Source organism: Plecotus auritus (assembly GCF_963455305.1).
Source record: "Plecotus auritus genome assembly, chromosome: 8".
NCBI classification, from domain to species: Eukaryota; Metazoa; Chordata; class Mammalia; order Chiroptera; family Vespertilionidae; genus Plecotus; species Plecotus auritus.
The window spans coordinates 173,871,747-173,890,318 of record NC_137782.1 but is presented as its reverse complement, the minus strand read 5'-3'; the positions used below and the strand labels follow the sequence as shown (position 1 = coordinate 173,890,318).

The 18,572-nt window shown below is 56.9% G+C and overlaps 2 protein-coding genes across 3 annotated transcripts in view; one reads left to right on the top strand and one right to left on the bottom strand.

Annotated features, from left to right (window-relative positions):
- Positions 1–1,725: 1,725 nt before the first annotated feature.
- IAH1 (isoamyl acetate hydrolyzing esterase 1 (putative)) lies at positions 1,726–17,352 on the top strand (the record flags this gene model as incomplete). Its single annotated transcript, XM_080684985.1, is given in 13 exon segments — positions 1,726–1,806; positions 2,977–3,029; positions 6,624–6,706; positions 6,709–6,732; positions 6,735–6,780; positions 11,657–11,700; positions 11,703–11,747; positions 11,750–11,800; position 13,532; positions 13,534–13,648; positions 15,430–15,485; positions 15,487–15,621; positions 17,184–17,352. Coding segments are annotated over 13 exon segments (903 nt in total).
- ADAM17 (ADAM metallopeptidase domain 17) overlaps positions 16,087–18,572 on the bottom strand; it is a 38,157-nt gene continuing 35,671 nt past the window's right edge. For both annotated transcript variants that reach the window (XM_080685122.1, XM_080685123.1), the window contains one exon: positions 16,087–18,383. In XM_080685122.1, the coding sequence (XP_080541248.1) occupies positions 18,042–18,383 (342 nt within the window). In that variant the 3' untranslated portion in view covers positions 16,087–18,041. The remainder of the gene's footprint in view (positions 18,384–18,572) is intronic.

Below are 18,572 nucleotides of genomic sequence, written 5' to 3'. Positions count from 1 at the left end.
GGGATCACGCCTGAAACCGGGGAGCGGGCTCTTGACCAGAATCAAACCCAGGATCCTTCAGTCCTGGGCCCGCACGCTAACCACTGAGCCCCAGCCAGGGCCTGAGGAAACTGTTATGCCCAGATTTCGTGATCCCCAAAGACCACCAGGGAGCCGAGTCCGATGCAAAAGCAAAGAGCCTTTATTCGAGCTAGCTCGAGCTCAGTCCCCACACACACACACACACACACACACACACACCGGCGCAGCGGCGAGGTGGAGAGAGAGAGAGAGCTTCAACAGGACAAAGGTTTTATAGGGGTCTGGGGCAGAGGGAGGGTCCCCTGAGTTGGCTGACCCCGATTGGTCAGTTCCAGGTCACCTGAAGGGACTAGCAAGGCTGTCCCCTACCCACACAGCTTCCCAGGCTTGTTTGGATGGCGGTTATCAGTGGAATGAGAGCCACCTTTCATAGCTTACCAAGAAGTCTGTAACTATTCACTGAGATCTGCTGTACTGAGGATCTGTCCTTCTGCTCTGTCTCTCCCTTGGAGATTAAGAGGAACAAAGAATACATTCCTCTTGACAGACCTCCTATTCAGTGTTCTGTGCACAAAAGGCATTACGCAGTTAATAAAGCTGCTGCAGTCTCTCCTGATCTGTAGTCCTCCCGATCCCGCTCTCCTGTCTTTCTTTCTTTTCTCAATCCCCACCTCCCTACCTCAGCCCGGTTCAACCTGTCAGGTGGCCCTGGCACCTGATGGGTGAAGGAGCATGCTACGGTACAGCCCAGTTTGGGCCTAGCTGCTTTCTTGTAGTTTTTCTGGAAGGGAGGTTATTCTGGGGACAGGAGGAAGGGCCTAGCACACAAATGGAGTCTCTGCCCTTTCAGAAACACCTTCGGTAAGGGGTGAGCACACGGATTTTATTTAGCAAGAGGTGCTTGTGTGCGGGGTGAGTCCTTTGGTGACAGCTGCCTGTGGCTCCAAAGCCAGTAACCAGTGGAGACAGGAGCTGATGGAAGGAAAATCCAGTTTATTCAAGAGGCGGCGGCCCGAGCAGGTGCACTCGGGTCACAAAGACCATCTCGGCCTCTCGGTCAGCAGGGAGGCGGGAGCGAGCGGGAGGCAGGACGGGACCGGGATGCCGGGTGCCGGGTGCCCGCTCAGAAAGCCATCTCCTGCGGGTCGGCGGTCTGGGTTCCGTCGGTCAAGGAGGGTCCAAGTGAGCAAATCTCCGGGAGCCAAAATGCCTGAAGGCCGGAGTCCCTTCCTTTGAGGTTAGCTCCTAGGGCCCTTCAAGCCAACAACTGTCCACCGGCGGCTGCGCGTGGATGTACAGGTCACCATTTACAGAAACGATGCTAGGAGCGTGGCGGCCGGGCACCCGGGAGTCCCTCCCGCCGCCGGTCGTCTCGCTCAACGCCATTTGCTGGAACATTCCAACCGGCATCGGACGGCGGCGCCTACCCCTCTCCTTTTGGAGTTGGCTTCCAGCTGGGGAGCTGACCCGGGACCCCGGCCAGAGGGCGGGTAGGTGGGCTCCCGGGCAGCGCGGCAGCCGCGCCTAACGGCTCAGGTACAACAAACGGCCGCGCGCCCCGCCCGGATATCCGCCCTGCTCTGCCCCTAGCTCCGCCCCCACCGCTCGCCCCGCCCGGATATCCGCCCTGCTCCGCCCCTAGCTCCGCCCCCACCGCTCGCCCCGCCCGGATATCCGCCCTGCGGTTCCTGTCAGCTGCCAGAAATGGCGCTGTGCCAGGGCTTGGGCTGCGGGAGCGCTCTGCTCTGGCCTCGGGTGTTGCTCTTCGGAGACTCCATCGCCCAGGTACCGCCGCCCGGCCCGGCCCGCCTGCAGGCCCCGGCGCGGCCCTCAGAGGGCGGTGTCTCGGCGTCCTCGGCGACGGCCCTTCCGAGAGCCGCGGGCTTGGCCTCCTCACCGAAGGCCGTGCCGCCCGCACGCGGACCCGCTTCTCCGAGGGTCACCGGCGCCCAGAAGCCTGAGCGCGCCCGAGGCGGGAGCAGTTGGGCACCGACCTCGGTGGGCGTTGCGCCCCGGCGTCCGTGGTAACGGCTTGTGCGGCGCCACGTCTAGGTCCTGGCCCTGGGGACGCGGCGTGAGCCGCAGCCGGCGCGCAGGCTCTAGTCTCAGGTGCGGGAGCCGAGGGCGCGCTCCCCTGCCCTGTCGGGGCGTTAGGGGAAGAGTCGAGGCGCGCCGGCTCCGAATCTTCCTGGCGGCGGCGGTTCTTCCCGCCGCACGAGCTTGAGCGCTCCGGCACCATCGGCGCCATCGGCGCCATCGGCGCTGGGTGTCCGCGAGGCCCGGCGCAGCCCGTGCCGGGCAGGGAACGCCGAGCCGTCCCCCTGCGGCCTCGGGAGGAACAGGCTGAGCCCCAAGAAAATGCCTCCGAGAATAAAGCACATATTGTCGTCCGAGATCATGTCAGCTCACGTTGGGGAAAATATTCTGAAACACGTGTTCTTCAGCGAGGGGGTGCGTGTTAAAAATTCACTCCCCAACATCCAGACGTCACTCCTAAGCGGTTTTCTGTGTCTGTGCCAGGAGTGGGGGACACTTCGGGGCATCGGGGCAGGAGGGCTTTCCGGATCCAGGGGGATGTCGGTCAGCTGTGCACCCGAGTTCTGTAAGGAGTCACCCTTGGTGCTTGCAACGGTGGGAAGGGAGTGCAACGGGATTTCATTTCCCAGCTCGACATGCCGTTGTGCGGAGGGACTGTGCCAGGTTTCTGAAGCCGCTTTTCTAGATAAGCGACTGGTACCAGGTTTGCACAGCATGTAGGCAGCTGGCCACGTCCAGCTGATGGAGAAGGAAAGGAAACTGCTCGTGTGGCCAGGGTGGGCTGCGGTGTGACCCTGCCTGACCCGGAGCGGAGCAGAGCGGAAGGCCAGCTCCGGGGGTGCCAAGGCGCAGAGGGGAACCGCTGACCGCAATGGCCTCATGACATGGACCAGTGCTAATGGGCTGCTTTTTCTCCAGTTTTCTCTCCAGCAGCGTGGATGGGGTGCATCCCTGGCTGACAAGCTGGTCAGGTGAGCAGTGCTGGGGGTTTTTTGTGTGTTTTTTTTTAAATATATTTTATTGATTTTTTACAGAGAGGAAGGGAGAGGGATAGAGATTTAGAAACATCAATGAGAGAGATGCCTCCTGCACACTCCCCACTGGGGATGTGCCCGCAACCAAGGTACATGCCCTTGACCGGAATCGAACCCGGGACCCTTGAGTCCGCAAGCCGACGTTCTATCCACTGAGCCAAACCGGTTTCGGCAGTGCTGTTTTTTTTTTAATGTTTATTTTATTACTTGCTTTTAGAGAGAAACATCCATTTTTTGTTCCACTTATTTAGGCATCCAGTGGTTGGTTCTGGTTTGTGCCCTGACCAGGGATCGAACCCGCAACCTGGGCGTATCTGGGCTACACTCTGACCAGCTGGCCAGGACTGGTACTTGAGGGCTGACGGATGGAAAATGAGTCGCATCTCAGGAAGAGAGAGAGGGACCCGTGCCCTTTCAGTCTTTGCTGGTCTGTGTGTACGGGGTTGCAGAGGAGGAAGGGCCGGTCCTCAGGGTTCAGGAGAAAGAACTTTGCCACCAGGTGAGCTCGAACCCTGTAAGCCGTGGGAAATGCATTAAGCCATTCACCGCGCAGAGGCGACAAGTCCTTCCCGGGCAGTGCGGTGGGTATGACTTCAGTGATTAGTGCGTGCAGTTGCAAGAATGCAGAATAGATGCTTAACACAAAGTTTCGATAGAGGGTTTTTTCCTCCAAAATTCTCTTTATATCAGAAATAGTAATGATGTTGGTATTGGAAGTGTATGCTGAGGAATTGGTGAACAGGGAGACAGTGTCCCAATTCAAGAGGGTAAAACAGCCTGGCTGGTGTGGCTCAGCAGGCACCAGCTGGATTCCGGGTCAGGGCACATGCCGGGGTTTCAGGGCTTGATGCCCAGTAGGGGGCGTGCAGGAGGCCGCCTCTGGATGTTTCTCTCCCATCAATGTTTCTCTCTCTCTCCCCCTCCCTCTCTCTAAAAAAAAATAAAAATCAATAAAAAATATTTAAAAATTGGTTAAGAAAAAGTACAAAATTTTAAAAGAGGTTAAAATATATATGTAGAAATATTTTCCAGATTAAGAACAGTAGAGAGAAGCCCTAGCCGGTTTGGCTCGGTGGATAGAGCGTCGGCCTGCGGGCGGAAGGGTCCCAGGTTCGATTCCCGTCAGGGCACATGCCTGGGTTGTGGGCTCGGTCCAACGTGCAGAGGCAGCCAATCCGTGATTCCCTCTCTCTCTTCCTCTCTGAAACCAATAAAACGTATTTTACAAAATAGAAACAGACACACGTGTCTGTGTTTGGGTCTCAGTAAACTGACCAGCAGGAATTTGGCCTCTTCCTCCGTCAGAAGACATGTGCTTATCATTACTTGATAATCTTCATCAATATAACACAAGAACACAGGTTTTATTTCTGAATGTGAAATGTGTTTAAAAAGTCTTCACTTTCTCCTCTCTTTTTATCCCCTAAACTAGGAAATGAAAAGTGGACCCCGCTTTTTCTCGTCCTAAATGCTTGCTTTATTTAAGTGGGCTTAATCTGAAAACATGCAGGTACCCTTCCATCCCTCCGTCTTCTTCTGTAAAATCCGGGGTGCGGGCTGGGGGTGACACAGCTGCCTCCTGCGGAGGCTCCCAGCTGCCGAGACTGTTCCAGGAGCTTCCCCGATCCTGCTGCAACGCGGAGGGCTTTTATGCTCCTGCCCACGTTCCGCCGAGAACACTAAGCGACAGGCCACACCTGAGGCTGAGGCGGGCGGGGGCTGCTGCAGGGCCGAGGCTCGGGAGCCGGTGGCAACGGCGCCTGCCCAGGTGCTGGCGGCCCAGGCAGCTCACCTGCGCTTGCTGAGGCGGGCCGCCTGGAACAGCCCGTGTTTGACCTTCCGGAGCCAGCGCCCGTTCATTGCTCCGTTAGCCTCTTCTGGACAGAGGGAAGGTGTTGAAAAGCTAATTATTCCAACGGCCTGAGGAGCCCCGGGAGTTTTAAATGTTTCACCACATAGGCTGGTAAATAGTTCATTTTAGCACTAAGATCGCAATTGATAGTGTACAGGTGTGAGTGCTGGAAGCCACTTAATTAGAAGCTTGTTATTTTTCGGAATTAAGAGTAATTACAATGGCCGAAACCGGTTTGGCTCAGTGGATAGAGCGTCGGCCTGCAGACTGAAGGGTCCCGGGTTCGATTCCGGTCAAGGGCATGTACCTTGGTTGCGGGCACATCCCCAGTGGGAGGTGTGCAGGAGGCACCTGATCGATGTTTCTCTCTCATCGATGTTTCTAGCTCTCTATCCCTCTCCCTTCCTCTCTGTGAAATATCAATAAAATATATTAAAAAAAAAAAAGAGTAATTACAAGAGCAGCTTCTTAGAGACTTTCTACCTATGATACTTGCTCAGGTTGATACCTGTCTGCTGTCAACTCCATTTTAAAAGCGCCTTGTGCCATGCCTGAAACCAGCGGTCTGCGGACTAACGCCCCCTGCGGTGGTTACCCATCACCCTCCGCGGACTAACGCCCCCTGCGGTGGTTACCCATCACCCTCCGCGGACTAACGCCCCCCTGCGGTGATTACCCATCACCCTCCGCGGACTAACGCCCCCTGCGGTGGTTACCCATCACCCTCCGCGGACTAACGCCCCCCGTGGTGATTACCCATCACCCTCTGCGGACTAACGCCCCCTGTGGTGGTTACCCATCACCCTCTGCGGACTAACGCTCCCCTGTGGTGATTACCCATCACCCTCCGCGGACTAACGCCCCCTGCGGTGGTTACCCATCACCCTCCGCGGACTAACGCCCCCCTGCGGTGGTTACCCATCACCCTCTGCGGACTAACGCTCCCCTGTGGTGATTACCCATCACCCTCTGCGGACTAACGCCCCCTGTGGTGGTTACCCATCACCCTCTGCAGACTAACGCCCCCCTGCGGTGGTTACCCATCACCCTCCGCACGCTAATGCCCCCTGCGGTGGTTACCCATCACCCTCTGCGGGCTAACGCCCCCTGCGGTGGTTACCCATCACCCTCTGAGGGCTAACGCCCCCTGTGGTGGTTACCCATCACCCTCTGCGGACTAACGCCCCTCTGCGGTGGTTACCCAGCACCCTCTGCGGGCTAACGCCCCCTGTGGTGATTACCCAGCACCCTCTGCGGACTAACGCCCTCTGCGGTGGTTACCCAGCACCCTCTGCGGGCTAACGCCCCCTGTGGTGATTACCCAGCACCCTCTGCGGACTAACGCCCCCTGCGGTGGTTACCCAGCACCCTCTGCGGGCTAACGCCCCCTGTGGTGATTACCCAGCACCCTCTGCGGACTAACGCCCCCTGCGGTGGTTACCCAGCACCCTCTGCGGACTAACGCCCCCTGTGGTGATTACCCAGCACCCCCTGAGGGTGTGACGCGCCTCTGCGGTGGCAGGACAAGAGCAGCGCTCAGCTGTTGCCCTGGGCAGAGAGCGAGGGCAGGCAGAGCAGGCCGCCCGCCGGGAGCACCCGCCTCACAGCGGCTTGGTTAGGAGACTGCAAGGGCCTTGTCTGAAATTCATCTTTAAGCTTGTTTTAACTTTTCATTTCAGAAAATGTGATGTTCTGAATCGTGGCTTTTCAGGCTGTAGTACTAGATGGGCCAGAACTACCCTTCCAGGATTAACTGGGAAAGGGAATGTTTGGACAGCCCCGGGGCAGTTATATTTTCTTTGGTGCCAGTGACAGTGCGTTAAAAGGTGAAGGCGTGTTTGTATTTTCCTGGTTCGTTTCCCTGTTACAGCAAACGTACATGTATGTTCTGGTTACTTACCCCTGAGGGGGACGTTCAGTGCGGAGGGCAGTGAGCTCCCTGAGGGCGGGGAGGGGGCGGGAGGGAGGGGGTGGTGAGGGTGCCCCCTCCCGTCTCCCCGGCTCTTTCCTCTGAGTTGTCTCCCCGGCTCTTTCCTCTGAGTTGCCGTCGCGGGCAGCAGGGGCCTCGGGCTGCGCCTGGCAGCTGCGTCTTATTGATGGAAGGAGCGGCTCAGGGCGCCCAGACCCAGGCGCAGCCGGGAACCTGAGTGATGGGCCCGGGTGAGGAGAAGCCTGCGTGGCCGGAGGAAGCTGGGTGTCCCCCCTAGAGGTTCTCCCAGGGCCCCGCTCCTCCCACAGCAGCGGCATGGCCTGCTGCCGTAGACGCCCCACGTGGGGGGGGTGGCCCCCTCTGGGAGGCGGGAGAAAGAGGATATAATTACAGGTGGCCGTGGAGACCGCAGGCTCACTGTTTGGGGAAGAGTGAAGTTCTGTCTTCACTGAACATCTAAACCAGAAGAAAACAAAACTCCCAAGCCAGAACTTTTAAAAAATGGTGAATTTATCAAGTTTAGGACAGAAAAAACATTAAGCATAAAAACAATGGAGGAAATAGCAAAGGAAGAAAGTAAGTTTGTGAACTAGAATAGTTCATTAAAAAACACAGTAAGGAAAATATTTGCAAAAATAGGCAGACAACAGTTAATGTCCTTAATGAATAAATCAAGAAAAACATTAATTCCAATAGAAAATGGGCAAAGCAGGAATAGATAATTCACCAAGGAGAAATTTAACAGCCAATACATGTTTGAAATGTATGAACACTTCAGTTATCCAAAAAATGCAAGTTACAAAGAACTTTGTGGGTTTATTTTATTTTTTAGTTCTTTCTTGTTTAAATACCTTTCCTTGTCCCCCCATTGACCTCTCCCTGGCCGCCCCCATCCCCCAGCACATGCCCTCCCCCCGTTCCCACCCCCCCACCCCCAGTGTCCGTGTCCATTGGTCATGCTCACATGCACGCACACAGGTCCTCTGGTTGATCTCTTACCCCCCTCCCTCCCGCCTTCCCTCTGAGGTTGGACAGTCTGTTCCATGCTTCTATGACTAGGTCTGTTTTTGTTCATCATTTATGTTGTTCATTATATCCCACAAATGAGTGAGATCATGTGATATTTATCTTTCTCCGACTGGCTTATTTCGCTCAGCATAATGCTCTCCAGTTCCATCCATGCTGTTGCAAATGGTAAGAATTCCTTTTTTACCGCAGCGTAGTATTCCATTGTGTAGATGTCACAGTTTTTTAATCCAGTCATCTGCTGATGGGCACTTAGGCTGTTTCCAAATCTTAGCTATGGTGAATTATGCTGCTATGAACATAGGGGTGCATACATTCTTTCTGATTCCTGTTTCTAGTTTCTTGGGATATATTCCTAGAAGTGGGATCACTGGGTCAAATGGGAGTTCCATTTTTAGTTTTTTGAGGAAACTCCATACTGTTCTCCACAGTGGCTGCACCAGTCTGCATTCCCACCAGCAGTGCACGAGGGTTCCTTTTTCTCCGCATAATACTTCCAGGACGATGTCGTTTGCTGATATGTTGATGATTGCCCTTCTGACAGGTGTGAGGTGGTACCTCATTGTCGTTTTGATTTGCGTCTCTAGGATGATTAGTGACTTTGATCTTGTTTTCATGTGTCTCTCGGCCTTCCTTCTGTCTTCTTTCAAAAAGTATCTATTTAGGTCCTTTGCTCATTTTTTGATTGGGTTGTCTTCCTTTTGTGAAGTTGTATGAGTTCCCTGTAAATGTTGGAGATTAAACCCTCATCGGAGATGACATTGGGAAATGTGTTCTCCCAGGCAGTGGGCTCTCTCGTTTTGTTGATGGTTTCTTTTCTGTGCAGAAGCTTTTGATTTTGATGCAGTCCCATTCTCTCCTTAGTCTCCATTGTCCTAGGAGCTGTATTGGTGAAGATATTGCTACGACAAATGTCTGCTATTTTGCTGCCTATGGCTTCTTCTAAGATGTTTATGGTTTCCTGTCTTACGTTTAAGTCCTTTATCCATTTTGAGTTTATTCTTGTGTCTGGTGTAAGTTGGTGGTCTAGTTTCTTTTTTTTTTCTTTTGCATGTATCTGTCCAGTTTTCCCAACACCATTCACTGAGAGACTGTCTTGACTCCGTTGTATGCTCTTGCCTCCTTTGTCAAATATTAATTGCGCATAGTGGTTTGGGTCGATTTCTGGCTTCTCTGTTCTGTTCCATTGGTCTCTATGTCTGTTCTTGTGCCAGTACCAGGCAGTTTTGAGAACAGTGGCTTTGGAATAAAGCTTGAAATCTGGTATTGGGATCCCACCCACTTTGTTCTTCTTTCTCAGGATTGCTGTGGCTATTCGGGGTCTTTTTTTTTTATTCCAGATGAATTTTTGGAGAGTTTGTTCTAGATCTTTGAAATATGCCGTTGGTATTTTAATGGGGATTGCATTGAATCTATAGATTGCTTTGGGTAGGATGAACATTTTAATGATGTTGATTCTACCAATCCATGATGATGGTATATTCTTTCATTTGTTTATGTCTTCCTCTATATCTTTTTCAGCATCCTGCAATTTTGAGTAAAGGTCCTTTACCTCCTTGTTTAAATTTATTTCTGGGTATCTTAATTTTTTTGTTGCAATGGTAAATGGGATTGTTTTTTTAGTTTCTCTTTCTGTGAGTTCATTATTGGTGTCTAAAAAAGCCATAGATTTCTGGGTGTTAATTTTGTATCCTACATTGCCAAATTCATTTATTAATTCTAGTAGTTTTTTGATGGAGTCTTTAGGGTTTTCTATATACAAACATCATGACACCTGTGAATAATGACAATTATACTTCTTTTCCAATTTAGATGCCTTTTATTTCTTATTGTCTAATCACAATGGCTAATACTTCCAATACGATGTCAAACAGGAGTGGTGAAATTGGGCATCCCTGTCTTGTTCCTGTTCTTAGGGGAAATGGTTTTAGTTTTTGCCCGTTGAGTATGATGTTGGCTGTGGCTTCGTCATCTATGCAGGTTTATTTTTTACTCAAATGGGGAAGTGATTCTAAGCAGTAACAGCTGACGGTGTGGGGTCCTGAGCGGTGACAGCTGACGGTGTGGGGTCCTGAGCGGTGACAGCTGACGGTGTGGGGTCCTGAGCGGTGACAGCTGACGGTGTGGGGTCCTGAGCGGTGACAGCTGACGGTGTGGGGTCCTGAGCGGTAATAGTTGATGGTGTGGGGTCCTGAGCGGTAACAGCTGACGGTGTGGGGTCCTGAGCGGTAACAGCTGACAGGTGTGGGATCAGCTGCGCACTCTAGCATTGCTGGTGGGCAAGCTCGTTATCTTCTGGAAGCTGGGGGGCAGGGGCGGGGCGCGCACCAGGACCTCCCTTGTCTGGAAAGGTGGCAGGTGTGTTAGCCACCACAGCCAAGCCCAGGATGCCGTGCTGTGAGGGGAGAGGAGCATCAGGTGTGGGTGCCCTGCAACCCCACCCCACGTTGCTGAGGGTTAGTTATGGAAACAGAAGTGCTCGTAATATAAGGTTACGTGAAAAAAGGCACAATCTGGTCATTGGGCTTTAATGAGTCCTCTTTAATAAGAATGCGTAGCTACGTGGAAACGACTGGAAAGAAGCACACGTAAGTGGCAATGAGGTTTTCTAGGTGCAGGAGGCCTCTGAGTGATTTTCTTCTGTGGTCAGTCACGTGGGGTTTGCAGACGGTGCGAGGAGCTCTTGGTGCTCATGCGTGAGCCCATCTACGTGTATATATAAAAGGCTGTGTCCGTCCGTCCGACCGGTAGCTATGACGCACACGGACCACCAGGGGGCAGACGCTCAATGCAGGAGCTGCTGGGACGCGCACTGGCCATTTACAAAAAAACGGCACCGCAGACCTGGCGCCCACAAACCAACACTGGGCTTCCCCCAAGTGGGACACAGGCCCTGCCACCACCCTTTAGCAACACCCACCAAATCGCAACCAATGCTGCCGAGACCCCATGGCACAAACTGCGGCCCACAGCCCATCCCAGCCCAAAACGGTCATGTGGGCGCTGGGTAATGACGTCACGTAGCAACACCCGGCTTCCTCTCCCCAGCGACTAGCCTCCTTGCAGTTCCTTCAGCCCAGGAACCCAGCTTGCTTTATCGCCAGGTGCAAACATTTCACACTGTAACCAAATGTCTGTGAAGCGTTTTCCCTGCCTCATCTCATTTGGTCCTCACAGAAGTCCTGGAGTAGGTAGATAGGAGACTCGGTGGAATCCTATTTTCTTTTCATTAGCAAGATGCAAATAGCGATATTAAAATATTTCTTCTAATTAATTCCCTTTCAATGTGCATGAATCCGTGCCCCGGGCCACTAGTCTAGAAAGAACCCTTTGCAGCTGCAATAGGGACGGCTGATCAACTGAGTGCTTCCTTCACGCAGGTCCTCGTTCTGAGTGCTGTCCACACCTGGCGGTTTATTTTCCCAGACGCCCTGTAAGGCAGACCCCGTTACCCTCTTCTCACCAGTGAGGCAACGGGTTCAGAAAGCTGGAGCGTTTGTGCCGGGGCACTGCTGGTCAGGGACAAGGCCAGGCGCGGGCGGGACAGTCTCCCTCCACACCGGCTCTTACCACGTGGCTGCAGGGAGGGGGAGCTCTTCCGAGGTGGAGCAGCGCCCTGGAGGCCGCCTTCTGAAGAACTGTGTGCTTGAACCCTTCCCCCTCCGGCCTTGGTGCCGCCCGACTCCCCAGTGACCTGGGTGTGGGCGTTTGTGACCGGCACTAACCTTACTGTCACTTCTCTCTGCATCTGGGCAGAGGAGAGCCCCAAGAGCACATCCCCCTGGACGAGGACGCGGCGAACCCGAGAGCATGGTGCGGTGCCTGCGGCCCGCGGACGTCCCCGAGGGCAGCCACCCCCGCTCTGCGAGGCCGCGTGGGAGGAGGAGGGCCTGGCGCAAGGTGACCAGACCTGGGCGGGCCTGGGGACCGAGGGGGCGCTCCAGCCTGGGCGGCTCTGGGGCCTGCACGCCCGCACGGGTCTGTGTGCGGTCAGGTTACAGAGCAGCACAGCTCGCGTGGCCGCACCCAGGGCTTCTGGCGTGGGAGTCGGAGCCTCACTTGGCCAGGTTGGGCCGCTGGCCCGGCATTTGGGGCCTTGTCATTGCCCAACTCCCAAGGCCCGCAGCCATGAGCTGTGCCGATGGCTGAGCGGCATCAGAACAGACTGGGTCCTGCGCGTGGCGTGGTGCCGAGGCTGAGTCTCTGTGCTTTGGACACGGGGCCACCTGGGGTGTTTTCCTGACTTCCCAGCCGTGGGCGGTGCCTTGCCCATTGCCGTCTGTGGTCCTTGCTTCACTCTGCCACATCTGTGACACCTGCCTTTGGCAACGTGGGACCTGGGTTTCCCCAAAACAAAGGCTCCCCTGCAGGCTCACCGCACAGGCGCTCAAGTGCAAGGGCGCTTCCCTTGGCGTGGTTGAGGGACTGCAGGCAGCTGTTGGGCACCCCAGCTCCAGGCTTCTGCCCCACACGCTGTCCATCCTTACACCCTGGGCCAGGACCTGACCGGTGCTCAGGGTACAGAAAGGCCCAGAGCCTGGGCCAGTGAGGGAGACGGGGGTAGTGTTGGCGGCAAGGCGATGGGGTGTAACACAGGTGTGACTACAGGCCTGCTGACAGCGCTGGAGCAGGGGCTGGGGAGGAGGGAGAGCACAGGGAGGGGGGCTAGGGTGAAAGGCCTGGGCTTCTCACACGGTGTCGCTGCCTCGGGGGTTGCTGGTCAGGTAGTAAGTCCTTCGCTACAGGAAAGGCTCTGGCTGAGCCGAGGGCCAGGGGGGCGGTTAGAGCTGCCCGTGCCTCGGAGGGGAATAGAAACAGCATCGAGAGCACAGGAGGCGTTCTGAGGTCGGTTTCATTTGGGTCCTGAGTCCTGGTGGTAACCCTGCTTCTTTCTTTGGTGTTAACCGGATGAGGAGCCATCGGGCACGGTTCTTAACCAGCAGGTCGGCACCCCTGGGAACCTGGTAGCAGTGCCAGTTCTTGGGCCGTCCCAGCCCACCTGCTGAGTGAGAGCTGGGGAGGCGGGGCGCACTCAGGTGTGAGAGCCGCCACCTTCGTCTGGGCACACCGAGGACGCGGTTGGAAGACAGCCATGCCTGCTGGTTTGTGTCGTCTCTGCGGCTCCTTTGAGCGACGGGCAGGCTGACTAGCTGCCAACAGAGACGACCGCTCGCCAAGCCTGAAGTGCCTGCTACCCAGCCCTTCGCAGAGCAAGTTCACTGAGCCCTGCGTGAGCCTGTGACCTCTGCAGTCCCTCCCGACTCTTACCTTTCCGCTTGCCCGTCTACCGTGATTCCCCCGGTACCGCAGTAGCTTCTGCGAACATGTATGAGTTCGGGTCAGCACAGCATTCCTCTACAGCGTGCCCGACTAGCCTGCAGCCCGGCCACCCGGGCCTTTCCTGCCCGGGGCCTCTGCTCCGCGTCAGGAGGCCCTGGGGGCCACGAGGCTCCTCGTCCTCTGCTGGGAGTAGCCGGCAAGGCCTGTCCTGGTCTTTCTCGGCCCCCAGGCTGGTCCGAGTCTGGCCCCTAAGTCTGTGCCTGTTTATTGAGCTGAGAAACCGTCCCGGTCAGAACCTGCCGAGGGCCCGTGCTGGAGTTTATCTGCTGCCGCCGTCTCCCTTCTCCAAAGGGCACGTTCCATCGCCTGAACATGGTTGGTGACTACGCCAGCACCTGCTTACAGGCAGCCCGAGACTGTGGGACTGACGTGCTGGACCTGTGGGCCCTGATGCAGGAGGACGGTCAGGTATGGGGGCTTGCTCGGTCCTTCTGGGCGAGCAGGGTTCCACAGGCGTGACTCAGCTGCGAGTGGCTCTGAGTGGGTGTCCGGTCAGCCAGAGCCCAGCCACCGCTCTGAGCCGCGCCGAGTCCGTGTGCTTCTGAACGCTCCCCGCCCACACGGGAGCAGGTTCCTCCTCGGGCCCTGCTCGCTGCCCACTGCCGGGTCCGGGCCCTCTGCCTGGGCTGGGCCTCTAGACGGAGAAGCCAGGAGAAGCTGAGAGTATGTAAGGACGAGCCTTCACTGCAGGAGCCAGCGGCCATACGCCATTAGACAGAACAGCTCTTCACAGCCAAGTGCGTGCGGGCGGCCGGACCCGGCTGGCAAATGCATGTCCTTCCCACGTAGCAGCATTCATCTCCGCACCCACAGCTATGGTCTGAGCCGCCGCACGCTGCCGAGACGGACAGCTCTACACGGCAACAGCGCCCGAGCTCTCCCTAGCGCGACCGCCTCGCCGCCTCGCCTGTCTCCCCTGCCCGGCACCCCGGCTGGTCTCGGCTCACAGGGAACTGCCCCAGCTTCTCAGCTCCCTCTCCTGCAGCCTCACGTCCTCGCTGGCCAGTAACCAGTAACCGTATTGCACTTCTGAGACAAAGAAGGCCTCGTGCCGATACTAACACCATGTTTCGGGCTCCAGAGGGCACAGTGCACCGTGTCCTGGCACCTGTTATGGTACCTTAGCCTTCGCTCCGGGTGGCCTTGGCCGGTCCGGCACGCTAACAACAAGGCCGTCACACTCTGAGCGGCCTTGGCTGTCTGGTGCCTCTGGTTTGGGGCCGCAGTAGGTAAGACAGATGAGGCTCTGGGACAGCGTGCAGGCCCGGCACCTGCCCGGCTCCTCAGCTGCAGCAGGAGCCCCGGTGACGGTCAGGGTCAGCACAGGGTGAACCAGCGAGCAGTCAGCGGCTCCCACTGGAGAGCAGCCAGGCCACGTCCTTTCTGGCACGGCACGGGGAGCTGGAAGTCGTTACCCGGCAAACGATGTATCTAAGGAGAATGTGCCATCAGCTGAAATCTGTATTTCGAGAGATGTAGTGCCAATTGTTTTAAGTCCAGAAAGCCCACTATCAACATGAAAGGTAACCATCCGGTCCCGTGCGGAACGGGCCGGCCCCTCCGGACGGTTTCCACACGGGGAAGCGTGCACTCACCGAGGGCCCAGCAGTCCGCTCCTGGGGCCCACCGCGGACACCTGTGCTCCCGGGAGCCCGGCCCGAGCAGCAGCCGGTTCTGGGTAGGAAAGCAGTGCTGCTGGGGAGGAGGAGTCGCTCCCCGGTCCTTCCGGGTGTGATGCTGAGACCCAGAGCTGAGAGGGCTCCAGGGAGGCCACCTGATCCGCACAGCGGAGGCTGGAACACGAGGGCTCAGGAAGACTCGACACGGGAGACAGGGCTCTAATGGCGCGGGGACTGACCCTGGCCTTCCAGCATCACTGTTCTCGTTCTTTCCTCCTAGTAACTTGCCTGTCCATTTAACACTTAGACTAAGAGGCAAGGATGCCCCGGCCTCGCCCCATGTCCGTTCTGTAGGCCACACGGACGCCCCGTGCTCACGCGGTCAGCCTGACCCGATGGCCTGGAGGGGGCTCAGGTCCTCCCGTGAGGCGTGGGGAGCTGCAGCTGGAACTGCCCGTCCGCTACTGCCAAGGGCTGTGGCCACTGGCGGAGCCTGTGCACGGAGCCTGGCGGTGCCACGCGGTCCCGGGAGGACTAGCGCCACCTGGAACAGCCCCTCTCCCCTCGCAGGACTTCGCACCCTACTGGTCCGATGGCCTCCACTTGTCCCCAGAGGGAAACGGGTTTGTTCTCCCACTTCTGGCCCCGGATGGAGAAGAAGGTGTCCTCCCTGCCGCTGCTGCTCCCTCACTGGCGAGACGTGGCCGAAGCAAGACCAGAGCTCGGTCTGCTCGGAGACGGGACCTTTCGGCCCAGAGCTCGGTCTGCTCGGAGACGGGACCTTTCGGCCCAGAGCTCGGTCTGCTCGGAGACGGGACCTTTCGGCCCAGAGCTCGGTCTGCTCGGAGACGGGACCATTCGGCCCAGAGCTCGGTCTGCTCGGAGACGGGACCACTCGGCCCAGAGCTCGGTCTGCTCGGAGATGGGACCTTTCGGCCCAGAGCACGAGGCTGAGGGAACGGGACGCGGCAGGGCGCCAAGCCACCTGATCCAAGAGAGTGTCTGCTCAAGCTTGACCTCTGCCCGTGACCCTGGACCAAACACTGACATCTGTACCAGGATGAGTAGAAGCGCTGTAACTCCCCGGGAAGCTTGGCCCCGAGTATGTTTTGCTATTTAATATTTTCAGTGCAGGTGCCACCAGCGCCACCGCTACAGCATACACCCTGAGCAGCTGGGGGAGGCTATATGCGGAAAAAAAGGTCAAAGACAGTTTTATTTTTTAAAAAGTTGATTTTATAAAAAAATGGTTTTACATTCAGCTGGGAACTGCTTCACTCACACATACACCCACTCACCTTCCATCAGATTCCAAAAGTGTAACTAAAATATAAGAATATGGCGACTAGTTAAAAGACAGCAAAACCACAAGGTACAAGTTCAAGTATTAGTGTAACAGGTATCTGTGTAACAAACATCCTTAGGAAAAAAGACACCATTTGTCACAGGTTTGGTTAATTGCCCTCAAAGTTTACAAGTTACTCATTAAACATGTTGGCTGATGAGCACATTTCTGGACTTACAGGGGAGAAGCTTTTAACTAGAATTTTAAGGAAGTCAGAATTCCCGATGACTTCTCCTTCACACAGCGAGTGCACTCCGTCCAGAGTCCTGCAGCCGGAAGCGATGCAAACAGCCACGCGCAGTCGGCACCACGGGTGTGTGAGCATCACTCGCAGGGGCTGTCACCCCGAGGCCACGCCGATGCAGGGGAGACAGGCCCCACCACGGCAGAGCCGGCCCTCAGTCACAGCGCGGGGCAGCACCGAGTCTGCCCGGGATACCTGGCTGACAGCCGGGACCGCAAGAGTAAGGGGACGAGCCCGTCGGGCCTGAGCAACTCGGCGGACAGCCTGGACAGCAGTCCGAGCCCGCAGTGTGACATGGCGGAGCCACCCCAGCCTCCAAGGCCCCAAAATACAGCTCTGAGGAGTGAAGGGCAGCGGGCCCCTCCAGATCTCACCCTGAGGCCACCCCAAAAAGGAACTGCCACCCCCAGGAAGCCCGGTTCCCTGCCGTCAGCGATGCCCAGAGGAACCGGCCCTGCTCCCCAGTCCCAGGCCCCGGGCTCAGGGAGGACGGCGCAGCAGCGCCCTCACCGCACGTCCAGGCACCCCGGGTGCCGACGGCTCAAGCTGTGAGGCATCTGAGGAGCCTCCCAGAGGCACCCCGACTCCACCAGCATGGACGCTGGCCCTCAGCAGGCCCCCAAGCGTCCCCAGGTCAAACGCAGCCTCTCCTATGGAGGCAACAGTGACCCTTCCCTCGAGGCACGGCCCCTCCCTGCACCGAGCCCTGGCTCCAGACCTCCTCTGGCTCCTCAGCCAGGAGGGGCTGCCGCCGGAGGGCCACTGCTTCTGGGCAGAGCGGCTGGAAGGCTGGAGCTGCCAGGTGGACAGACCGAAGGGCACTGGGAGCCTAGGGAGGCAGTGCTGTGGGCCGCCGGCCGCTGCTGGCCCAGAGGCGCCCACAGCTGAGGTCCAGCTCTCGTGAAACAGAAAACCTGCCCAGCAAAGGCGGCCTCACCCAGGGCAGGTTCCGTAATGCGGCTGCTCCTCGGGCCTCACTGTAAACGAGACTGCTCAGCCCGAAGCACTGCCCTGGGAATTCTGAAGACACTAACCCAGGTCGCTCCCGAACTGGGAGGGTCTTCTCCCTGCTGCAGGCGCGGGGTAGGACCGAGAACCAGAGCCCACGCGTGGAGGTACCACACAGCCCAGTCTGACCTTCCCCATCTTTACTTGAGGGCAGAAAAATAAATTACTCCGTGTTCCAGTTAACCTCACGGGTCACCGCTCAGCGCCATGCCCACCACACTGCGTGAAAGGAAAACCGCTCTCCCCATCAGTGCCGTCATCGATGGAAAAGGTTCCTTTACAAAAACGTAAATACTCAGGACCCAGTCCAGCGGTATTTCCTGCTTGTGCACCACAGGCTGAAGGATATTTTAAACCAACACTAAACCTGAAAGCCTCAAATAAGCCAGATTCACCTTACCTGCTCCCCTCACGGAAAAGGCCCAACCGCACAAGCATGTATGCCAGGAAGTCCACACACGTGACCAGCACCTGCTGAAGTCACTGCCTTGTTTCCCCCAGATCTTCACAAAACCTGGGCGTGGTTGTGGGTCAAATCCATAAAACACTTGGCACGCGGGGCAGAGCTCAGGGCGCCCCCCCGAACTAGCACTCCGTCTCTTTGCTGTCGACACGGTTCTGCCGCTGCAGCTTGAAGGACGAGGCCTTCTCGCTTCTCGTCACCGGGTGGCCCGTGAGGTCCTCAAACGACTTGGCGGCCGTGCTGCTGTTCGGGAAGGGGTCCTTCTCAAAGCCGTCCTCGTCCACGTGCGAGTCCGTGCTGGGGTCCTCCTGGATGGTGTCCATCCGCTGGTGGTCCAGTTTGGGGGCTACAGGCACCAGCGGCATCACGGGGGCAGGCTGCAGGCGGCCTGGGGTCTGCGGCCCCGGAAAGGGCTTGATGATGCGGACCGAGGCCGAGTCCATGCTGCTGAGCATTTCAACATTCTGGAAAGACCCGGGAGTGCAAGGTGAACGGCCCGTCTCCCAGCTCCAGCCCACCCACCGGCCTTCCCCGGTTGGTGCCACGACCCCTCACGCTAAGGAAAACCCCAGGTGAGTGCTCTCAACTCAGAAATGACTCGGAGAGGCAGCTTGCAAACGGCCGGCCAACTGACCATGTGAAGACTCAAAGGG